Source organism: Denticeps clupeoides, chromosome 1, assembly GCF_900700375.1.
Source record: "Denticeps clupeoides chromosome 1, fDenClu1.1, whole genome shotgun sequence".
In the NCBI taxonomy this organism is placed as follows: domain Eukaryota; kingdom Metazoa; phylum Chordata; class Actinopteri; order Clupeiformes; family Denticipitidae; genus Denticeps; species Denticeps clupeoides.
In genome coordinates this window covers 2,017,082-2,028,067 of record NC_041707.1, presented here as the reverse complement: position 1 = coordinate 2,028,067, position 10,986 = coordinate 2,017,082, and the positions used below count along the sequence as shown (strand labels likewise).

The 10,986-nt window shown below is 50.5% G+C and overlaps 2 protein-coding genes across 4 annotated transcripts in view; both read left to right on the top strand.

Moving 5' to 3' along the window:
- The first annotated feature begins 375 nt into the window (after positions 1-375).
- On the top strand, positions 376-4,578 carry LOC114792706 (eukaryotic translation initiation factor 2 subunit 1). Of its 2 annotated transcripts, none has more exons than XM_028984076.1 (8): positions 376-531; positions 612-852; positions 2,291-2,370; positions 2,448-2,599; positions 3,678-3,784; positions 3,875-3,972; positions 4,051-4,194; positions 4,299-4,578. In XM_028984076.1, exons 2-8 carry the CDS (start codon positions 612-614, stop codon positions 4,422-4,424), a joined length of 948 nt encoding a protein of 315 aa, XP_028839909.1. In that variant the 5' UTR covers positions 376-531; the 3' UTR covers positions 4,425-4,578. The 2 variants fall into 2 exon arrangements, with proteins under 2 accessions (XP_028839909.1, XP_028839900.1); XM_028984067.1 differs by having other exon boundaries at positions 609-852.
- Positions 4,579-7,161: 2,583 nt separating this feature from the next.
- ccdc88c (coiled-coil domain containing 88C) overlaps positions 7,162-10,986 on the top strand; it is a 39,569-nt gene continuing 35,744 nt past the window's right edge. For both annotated transcript variants that reach the window (XR_003749703.1, XM_028978864.1), the window contains exon 1: positions 7,162-7,443. Coding sequence is in view for 1 of the 2 variants with exons in the window: in XM_028978864.1 (XP_028834697.1) it covers positions 7,384-7,443 (60 nt within the window). In the remaining variant the exon portion in view is untranslated. The remainder of the gene's footprint in view (positions 7,444-10,986) is intronic.

Below are 10,986 nucleotides of genomic sequence, written 5' to 3'. Positions count from 1 at the left end.
TTGAAACGTATAAAATTCATGAAATTATACTTCACTACGGCACAGAAACGACCGACAGAAGAAGATGAGAGCCGGGATTTGTGTCCTCCTCGTACCGCTGACCACTGAGCTGTTTAAAGCATGGTAGTATCCTAGTGGGGTAACACACTCGCCTGTGAACCAGAAGTCCCAGGTTCGAATCCCACTTACTACCATCGTGTCCCTGAGCAGGACACTTTACCCCGAGTGTCTCCAGGGGGGGGGACTGTCCCTGTAACTACTGACTGTAAGTCGCTCTGGATACGGGCGTCTGGTAAACGCTGTGAATGTAAGTGTAAGGCGGATGGGATGCCGCTGTTCCGCCGGACCGGCAGGTGGCGCTGCCGCCGCCTCCGCGGGGACGGAAGGAGACCTCGGCGGTTCCGCTTCCCGGGTTGCGGAGCGTGGCATGCTTGCTGATGAAACAGTGTAGCCGGCTGAGAAGCTCTCCTCTGGGTTCCTGAAGCAGGACGCGACTCTACCGATTAGTCCGGCCTCGGAAGCGCAGCTACGGTGAGTGGAGCGTCTGGCCCGAAAAGCCTCGTGGAGACGAGCCGTAACCGGGCCTGCTCTCCCTCCTCTCCCCCCAGAAGATGCCGGGCCTCAACTGCCGGTTCTACCAGCACAAGTTCCCGGAGGTGGAGGACGTGGTGATGGTGAACGTCCGCTCCATCGCCGAGATGGGCGCCTACGTCAGCCTGCTGGAGTACAACAACATCGAGGGCATGATCCTGCTGAGCGAGCTGTCCCGCCGCCGCATCCGCTCCATCAACAAGCTCATCCGCATCGGCCGCAACGAGTGCGTGGTGGTCATCCGTGTGGACAAGGAGAAAGGTCAGCCTGATGTATTCATATTTTCCATTAAACTTCTGTATAATATATCTTTCAAACACCACGTATAGAATCTAACGTCTTCTTTATAGTCAGCATGGCGTGTTAGTAGCCTAGTGGGTAACACACTCGCCTATGAACCAGAAGACCCAGGTTCAAACCCCACTTACTACCATCGTGTCCCTGAGCAAGACACTTAACCCTGAGTGTGTCCAGAAATGCAGGATACCAGTGGGCATCCTTGCCCACTAGGCCACCACAGCCCCTGTATCAGAAGTGTCCACGTTCAAAACTAGTGCAGGTCGCACCACTATCATATTCCAACACTTTCTCGGCTGCTCGTCTCTACAGCTGCTGATCTACGCCGGAACCTGGTTGGACGATTCTGTACTAAAATGCGCGGGACATTTTAATAACAAGCTACTTTATCCGCATAACTATGAACAAGTGTGGCATGTATGTAGCACTTGTCGTGCTGCAATACAAAGTTAAAGCAAAAGCCACACAATCAGTTTGAAAAGTTGCCATGAGATGGACACAGAGAACTAGTCTCACCTGCTAAAACCAACTTTCCGTGTATAATAGTGTCAAAACTGTGCAACACTTTAATAAAATAGTGTTCATGCAGTACTAATATATGCAACCAAAATGACCAAGATGGTGTGACGCACGGGAGGACAATGTCAGACTCTGCAACATCTTCATCCCACAAGCCATGAGACACCGGAACACTGAGGGACTGAACATTCTTACCTGACAAACACACACCCACCCGCCACCTTGTATGTTCAGAACATGTCTCCATTACATCCCTATCACAGCAGCTCTTAGTACTTTATATCCGTATGTAACGTTGTTTAAATGTTCCACGTAGCACCAGGTTTCTGGAGAAACGTCGTTTCGTTTCACTTTGTTCTGTCTAAGATTCATGTAGCTGAAATGACAATAAAGCTCAACTTGAACTTTGATGAAAGCTACAGTTTAACATAGAGTTAAAATGTGGTTCAATGTATGGATTATTTTAATGAAGTCTGATGCACTATTCAATTTAACATATATAAACTGAACTTTGAACGTCTGGGTTATGATGATGATTTTTCTTTGAAATTATTAAAATTTTTACAGGAATCCGTGATTCAAATGTCTGCAAAGCCTTCAGTTTTTTGTCAATACCTTGTATGTGCTCTTTATCTGAGTACCCATCTTATATATTAGATCAAGTAAAAGTGCAAATATGACAGAAGTATGTTTAGCTTTTCAGGCGTCATACGTTTGGTTTTAATATTTTTCCGTCTACCCTCCTCCAAATATGCACGGAAAAATCAGACAGCATATAGTCATGAAAATCGTCCTTGAAAAGTCGGAAATTCTTTTGTAAAAATGTATAACAACCTGAAGTCGCATGTCAACTTCCTAACCAGTGTCCTCTGTCACTCTTTAGGCTACATCGATTTGTCCAAGAGGCGAGTGTCACCCGAAGAGGCCATCAAGTGTGAAGACAAATTCACCAAGTCTAAGACCGTGCGTGCTGTGTGGGGTGGGCCGCCCTGACTCGAACCCTAACCCTGGTGTTGACTGAGGACCTTACTGTTCCGCAGGTCTACAGCATCCTCAGGCACGTGGCGGAGGTGCTGGACTACAGCAAAGACGAGCAGCTGGAGAGTCTGTTCCAGCGCACCGCCTGGGTGTTCGACGAGAAGTACAAGCGGCCGGGATACGGCGCCTACGACGTCTTCAAGCAGGCCGTCTCGTGAGTGGCCGTCTCTTCAATACCTTACAGTTATATACAGGACAGCGAGCGAAATGCAGGATACCATATTAAACCAGGATTTTCCTGTCCAGGACTAAACAAGTGTAGGTTTATAGGTCCCCTATCATTAAAATGTGGCTTTGTGAGATGATTGAACATTAATACGAGTTCCCCGAGCCTGTCTATGGTCCTGCAGTGGCTAGAAATGGCCACAGGTATAAAGAGTGTTTTGGTTGTTCTGCTTCACCGTTGAGAGAGCGGCAGCTCAGACGGTTGAATCTGGAATTTGTCCCTTTATGATGTCATAAGAGGAAATGTTACCTACCGTTTCTCATGCTTTTTCCACCCAGAGAATTTCCCGTCCCGCCCCTAAAACATTACCTCCACCGACCGTCATTCCAAACGTGTGAAGTATTGCAATTGCTTCTGATTGGATGTAAAAAAAAAAAAAAAAAACAAGTTTTTTTTTTTCATTTTTTTCTGTAAAAACGCCGACAGGACTTCCTGTCTGTACCAAACACTGTGCTTTGTGAATTGTGTTAATGACGTCATTTCCATGAATATCCCATCAACTTCTATAGGCCGCTCTCTTCCTCGTCCCACTTCTCTCCTCCTCATTAGCATATAAAGCTACAGGCAGTGAGACGGCGCGTCCTGGGAAATCTGATTGTGGGACTGGATCAAAGTGGCTGTAATTCTGCACCAAGAGACTTCAGATACAGAATTAGGGGACCAACAAGACCCACATAAATATATATATATATATATATATAGAGTGCATTTACATTTATGCCATTTATCAGATGTCCTTATCCAGGGCGCTGTACAATCATGTAGTGACAGGGACAGTCCACCTGAAGACCCTCAGGGTTAAGTGTCCTGCTTGGTGAAAGTAAGTGGAGCTTGAACCTTGTCTTACTCGCTAGGCTACTACCAAGTGCACTCAGGAAGAAAGTTTAGGGTGTATGAGACATGATGGAACATGATGCTGTATGTTGGCGATGTACCAGCCTTATTTAGCCGTATTGATGGATCCTTCTGTGATGTCTCACTGTCCTTCCGCTTCTTGTCCCCCCAGGGACCCCGCTATTTTAGACTGCCTGGAGTTGAGCGAGGAAGAGAGGGCCGTCCTCATCGACAACATCAACCGGCGGCTCACGCCCCAGGCGGTTAAGATCCGAGCAGGTGTCCCCACTTCACGCCCGACTCCGTACCTCCCCAACGTCAAAGCTGAGAAATTGCTCCTCATATTGATCCTGTTCGCTTCCTCCTCAGATATCGAGGTGGCCTGTTATGGCTACGAGGGCATTGATGCAGTCAAGGATGCCCTGAGGGCGGGGTTAAACTGCTCAACAGAGGCCATGCCAGTCAAGGTTGGTGCCAACATACACACACACACACACACACACCCCTAAAAACACATTGTGAGGTTTGGATCCTTTGGGCTCCAGATCAACCTGATCGCCCCTCCTCGCTACGTGATGACCACCACCACGCTGGAGCGGACGGAGGGCCTGTCCGTGCTCAACCAGGCCATGGCTGCCATCAAGGAGAGGATCGAGGAGAAGAGGGGCGTGTTCAACGTGCAGATGGAGGTGGGGTTTGTTATTCCTGGCGTCTTCTCCTGATACCGTGCTTGACGCAGTGACTGTCCCTGCTATGGGACTGATGAGTTTGTGCCTCTGCCCACCCCTTTCAGCCAAAGGTCGTGACCGACATGGACGAGACGGAGTTGGCGCGGCAGCTGGAGCGGTTGGAGCGCGAGAACGCCGAGGTGGACGGTGACGACGACGCCGAGGAGATGGAGGCCAAAGCCGAAGATTAACGTGCGGCGAGGACTCGAAGCGCATTTCAATCCGCACGCCTCAACAACTGCTCCCTTCCCTCCCATCCCGGGGGGGGGCCTCACCTGCTCCCATGCCACCAGTCGCTCCGCCTTTTCGTTCTCTCCGAGTTGACCAATAAAGATTTTGTGTGTAGTGCCGGGTGACGTTTTACTTCTGGAGTCCGAAAAGCGAGACGTTCTCCTCCGGAGGAGCTTTTTAGGGACACTCCTCCGCTGCTGGGGTCACGATGTATGATTTATTTCAGTTATGAGGGGAAACAAGGCAGGTGTAGCAGATACGATGTATAAAATAAATGCCGCGTCCTGGACGTGGCCCACAGCAAGAAAATAAGCACCATTCGACCCCAAAAAAAACGTTTTATTACATTTCTTGTAATGTTTTACAGAACGGACAACAATGTAGATATAAACTGTTGCCAGGGACCGAAAACTGCCGTGAAATAAAGTACGAAAGAACTTTATTAGCCGGAAAGACAAGTTAGGAATTGTGCGTCATACCGTAATAAAACAGGTCTGAGTTGCGTCCATGCAGCATGATGAATAAAATGAAACGTGTTGAGGGCACGAGGCTAATGTCCTACTGCATAAGACAGACGGTACAAGTTCTATTGTGCAAACCAATCCGGTCCAGAATGACTAAAGCGGGTTGTGGAACAGGGAAGAGGGCTTCATATGTTCCATTAGGGAGGCATGGTGGGGTGGGAGGGTGTGGCCATGACACCCAGAAGCATCTTCAGTATTCTCCTCTCAGACAGGTCTGCCGCCTTCACCCCACACCTGCAATACCACCACAGAACGATAGAACGCGGTCGACGTTGAAAGACCTGAGCTTCCTCGGCAGGTAGGGCCATGTAACCCCACGTACCTGCAGTCCTCATCCTCCTCCACCGCAAACGGTGACATGAACAGGAGGGAGGAGCAGCTACCTGAAGTCCACATCCAGTGCTTCGGTTGTATAGGCACCACGAGTCTCCTGGACAAGATCCTCCAGTCCCCAGAAGGAAGATATTCCCTCATTTACTGGTGTAATGGTGGTGCAGTGGGGTTGGGTTCAGACAAGGGTACTCTACAACATTCGCAAGATTCGGCCTTTCCTTTCACAACAGGCTACGCAGCTCCTTGTCCAGGCAACGGTCATCTCTAAACTGGACTATTGTAACTCTCCTGGCTGGAGCCTCTGCAGTCACCATAAAACCCCTCCAGATGGTCCAAAACGTGGCAGCCGCCTCATCTTCAACCAGCCGAAACACACCCACGTCCCGCCTCTTCTCACCTCTCTCCACCGGCTCCCGGTAGCTGCTCACATCGAGTTTAAATCCTTGATGCTGCTTACAGGGCTGTAAATGGAAGTTCTCCCTCTTACACCAACACACTTCTAGCCAGATACACTCCTGCACGTCCTCTCAGATCTACACACCAAAACCAGACTGAAAATTCCCTCTTCACGGGGTCTCCGGTCCCAATCGACTCTGTTCTCCATCGTTGTCCCTGGCTGGTGGGACAACTTGTCCTGCTTCATTCGACTAGCCGAGACTAATACCACCTTTAAGAAGCAGCTGAAATCCCACTTGTTCAAAAGGTATTTCAGACGAGTCCAACACTAAAACACCACACACACACATGCGTACACACCGCACAAAATAATAAATATATTCTAATCATTTTTTTCTTCGTCTAGCACTTAACAATCTCCGAGCATGCTCTTTGCTGACAAGTTGGGCCTTATCGGGGCTCTTAGTTTTGTAACTCAAAATCTATAGAAACCGAATGAGAATTGCAGGTGTCGTCCTCTTGTAAGTCGCTTTGGATAAAAGCGTCTGCAAAATAAAGTAAAATAAAGTAAAGTACTGATGGTTCCTTACACGGTTCCTATATTGTTTCCAACTAATCATTCATTGTTTGTTCTGCGGTGCTTGTGTCCTGCGGGTGGGGACAAGGTCTTCCTAGATCTTTCAACTGATCTGCAGTGACCCCTCAGTCTTAGAGAAAAAAAGCCAGAGCCAGTGGACAAACATTCAGACTCTGACTTACTTACATTTCTGGCATGTACCGGACGCCCTTTGAGGGGCAGTGGTGGCCTAGCGGTTAAGGAAGCGGCCCCGTAATCCGAAGGTTGCCGGTTCGAATCCCGATCTGCCAAGGTGCCACTGAGCAAAGCACCGTCCCCACAGACTGCTCCCCGGGCGCCTGTCATGGCTGCCCACTGCTCACTCAGGGTGATGGGTTAAATGCAGAGGACAAATTTCACTGTGTGCACCGTGTGCTGTGCTGCTGTGTATCACATGTGACAATCACTTCACCTTACCTTATCCAAGAGCGTGTGGGGACGGTGCTTTGCTCAGTGGCACCTTGGCGGATCGGGATTCTGCTAGGCCACAACTGCCCCAAGTGTCAGGGACACTTACTACCATCGTGTCCCTGAGCAAGACACTTCACCCGGGGGGCAGTGGTGGCCTAGCGGTTAAGGAAGCGGCCTCGTAATCAGAAGGTTGCCGTTTCGAACACACGGTCTTCTTGTTCATTGATGGCTGTGTTCACCTCCGCCACCAGAAATGGATTAAATCTGGTACACGAGATGGCGCCGCTGAGTCGCCCAGAAGCGACGACACAACAGAGCCCGCCTTCGTCCTCCGATTGGCTCAGCGTCTCTCGGCTCTGATTGGCTCCCCGGCGCGTCGCTCTCTCTGATTGGCTCCCCGGCGCGCCGCCCCCTCGTCGCTCTGCGTGCGGTTACAGGTTGGATGAACCGCGCGGCGCCTCGGCAACAAAGTCGCGGCCGAAGTTGGACCCGCGGGGAGCGGCGCTCCGGACGCTTCATCCCGGCGGAGAGTTGACGTGGCCGGCGGTACCGGGGACGGGACGGGACGGGGCCGCCTCCGGGGGGTCGAGCGCAGTCCGGATCACGTTTCCCCGGACCGCGGGCATTGTTTCCGTCGGAATGGATCTCACCGTGTCCGAGATGATGACCAACTTCGTGGACTCCCCGCTGGTCACCTGGGTAAGATGGGGGGGCTTCGGGGGCTTATAAAAGTTTTTTTTTTCGGTTCGTTTCGGCTCAGTGACCCACCTGCAGTTCCGCTTGCTCCACCAGCGCGTTTCCTGCCACGCGTGGCGATTAAATTTCACCCAGCAGCCACCTGCACCGCCTCACACATCCCCGCTGGACCTCCTGCAGGCAGGAGAACCGAGTAGAACGGGCAGTCCAGCCTTTTACCCTCCCGGGGAGCAGGGCTCCAGTCAGACACGCATCATTAGCAGTGAAGATGCTGAGAAGATCTTCTGTCGAGACTGAAGAGAAGTTCAGAAGCCCCCTCGTCATGAATTATACATTTTGCCAAATGGACCCCTGGAGGCCACTTCAAAACACCCCTGACCATCATAATGTTCTCAGTTCAGGCTGTGGAGCTCCCATGATTTCCCATGAGCCTCTCACCTCGACCTCATATCCTGTTTTGGCCCGTTGACTCGTGCCCTTGATGTTCCATTGTAAGGTGTGGCCTCGTCCTGCTCCAGCTGACATAAAAACGGTGTCAGACCAACTGCAGAAATTCTGCTGATCTTTCTTCTGATTGCCTCTGGTAACAGGAAGTCACTTCTGTCTCTGAGTGATGAGCTTTAGACTGTGGGGCGTGTCCAAACAGTGACATGGGGGCCACGTGTGGCCTCAGACAGTCTCTGATGTGTGAATGATTGTGTGTGTTGGGAGACTCTGACCCTATAAATGTGTGACTTTTCCATAGACGTTTGAGCTGAGAAAAATGGTGTTGTCTCTGAGAAATGTTCTCTTCCTCTCAGCTTCCTGTCACAACCTGAAACTGATCTTTTCAAATAAAACTACACTCTGCACCTGGAACCCTCTGTAATAAGTAATCCCAAATCAACGATGCATCTTTTGGGTTTAGAACACGTCTATATTTATATAGAACCGGAAGACCTGATGGTGCATTGAAACCACAAAAAGGTCATGAAAGCAGCACAGAAATACAAAAAGTTGTGTTATATCAGAACGTGAAGGAGGGACATGGATGGATGGTACTGGTGAGAATGGATGGAGGAATGGATGGTGGCGGTGAGGATGGATGGATAAAGTGAAGTGATTGTCACATGTGATTCACAGCAGCACAGCACACGGTGCACAGAGTGAAATTTGTCCTCTGCATTTAACCCATCATCCTTAGCGAGCAGTAGGCAGCCATGACAGGCGACCGGGGGGACGGTGCTTTGCGGGGACGGTGCTTTGCGGGGACGGTGCTTTGCGGGGACGGTGCTTTGTGGGGACGGTGCTTTGCTCAGTGGCACCTCGAACCTTCTGATTACGGGGCTGCTTCCTTAACCGCTAGGCCACCACTGCCCCTGAGATGGATGGATGGGTGATGGTGAGGATGGATGGATGGAAGAGTGGATGGGTGGCAGTGAGGATGGATGGATGGATGGATGGGTGGCGGTGAGGATGGAGAGATGAATGGATGGATGAATGAATGGATAGGGTGTCTGACTTCGACTCAGCAGATTGAGGGTTTGAGTCCCTTCGTGGTTGATTTTGGGGGCAGTGGTGGGAAGGAAGGAAGCGACCTCGTAATCAGAAGGTTGCCGGTTCGAATCCCGATCCGCCAAGGTGCCACTGAGGTGCCACTGAGCAAAGCACCGTCCCCACACACTGCTCCCCGGCCGCCTGTCATGGCTGCCCACTGCTCACTCAGGGTGATGGTTAAATGCAGAGAACAAATTTCACTGTGTGCACCGTGTGCTGTGCTGCTGTGTATCACATGTGACACTTTCGCTTTCTTCTTTTGGAGGTGAGGATGGATTGATGAATGAATGGATGGCGGTGAGGATGGATGGATGGATGGATGGATAAGTGGTGGTGTGGATGGATGGATGGATGGATGGATGGATGGATGGATAAGTGGTGGTGTGGATGGATGGATGGATGGATGGATAAGTGGTGGTGTGGATGGATGGATGGATAAGTGGTGGTGTGGATGGATGGATGGATAAGTGGTGGTGTGGATGGATGGATGGATGGATAAGTGGTGGTGTGGATGGGATGGATGGATGGATGGATGGATGGATGGATAAGTGGTGGTGTGGATGGATGGATGGATGGATATGTGGTGGTGTGGATGGATGGATGGATGGATGGATGGATGGATATGTGGTGGTGTGGATGGATGGATGGATATGTGGTGGTGTGGATGGATGGATGGATGGATGGATAAGTGGTTGGGTGGATGGATGGATGGATGGATGGATAAGTGGTGGTGTGGATGAATGGATGGATGGATGGATAAGTGGTGGAGTGGATGGATGGATGGATGGATTTACATTTGCAGCATTTAATGGATGGCGGTGAGGATGGATGGATGAATGGCGGTGAGGATGGAGAGGTGAATGGATGAATGTCGGTGAGGATGGTTTGATGAATGGATGGCGGAGAGGATGGTTTGATGAATGGATGGATGGGTGGCGGTGAGGATGGATGGATAGATGGATGGATGGATAAGTGATGGTGTGGATGGATTGATGGATGGATAAGTGGTGTGACGATGGAGGGGTGAATGGATTTACATTTGCAGCATTTAATGGATGGCGGTGAGGATGGATGGATGAATGGCGGTGAGGATGGAGAGGTGAATGGATGAATGTCGGTGAGGATGGTTTGATGAATGGATGGATGGATGGGTGGCGGTGAGGATGGATGGATAGATGGATGGATGGATGGATAAGTGATGGTGTGGATGGATTGATGGATGGATAAGTGGTGTGAGGATGGAGGGGTGAATGGATTTACATTTGCAGCATTTAATGGATGGCGGTGAGGATGGATGGATGAATGGCGGTGAGGATGGAGAGGTGGATGGATGAATGGCGGTGAGGATGGAGAGGTGAATGGATGAATGGCGGTGAGGATGGTTTGATGAATGGATGGCGGTGAGGATGGTTTGATGAATGGATGGATGGATGGATGGGGTGGCGGTGAGGATGGATGGATGGATGGATGGATGGATAAGTGGTGGTGTGGATGGATGGATGGATGGATAAGTGGTGGTGTGGATGGATGGATACGTGGTGGTGTGGATGGATGGATGGATGGATGGATGGATGGATACGTGGTGGTGTGGATGGATGGATGGATGGATACGTGGTGTGGATGGATGGATGGATACGTGGTGGTGTGGATGGATGGATGGATATGTGGTGGTGTGGATGGATGGATGGATGGATGGATATGTGGTGGTGTGGATGGATGGATGGATGGATGGATATGTGGTGGTGTGGATGGATGGATGGATGGATGGATACGTGGTGGTGTGGATGGATGGATGGATGGATAAGTGGTGGAGTGGATGGATGGATGGATGGATAAGTGGTGGAGTGGATGGATGGATGGATGGATGGATACGTGGTGGAGTGGATGGATGGATGGATACGTGGATGGATGGATGGATGGATGGATGGATACGTGGTGGAGTGGATGGATGGATGGATGGATAAGTGGTGTGAGGATGGAGGGGTGAATGGATTTACATTTGCAGCATTT

What these genes read in the sequence shown, in the direction of transcription:
- LOC114792706 (XM_028984076.1), top strand. Translation starts at nt 612, where the DNA reads ATGCCGGGCCTCAACTGCCGGTTCTACCAGCACAAGTTCCCGGAGGTG. An exon ending in AATTCACCAAGTCTAAGACC is followed by an intron (nt 2,371 to 2,447) that starts GTGCGTGCTGTG and finishes ACTGTTCCGCAG; the next exon opens with GTCTACAGCATCCTCAGGCA. An exon ending in CAGAGGCCATGCCAGTCAAG is followed by an intron (nt 3,973 to 4,050) that starts GTTGGTGCCAAC and finishes TTTGGGCTCCAG; the next exon opens with ATCAACCTGATCGCCCCTCC.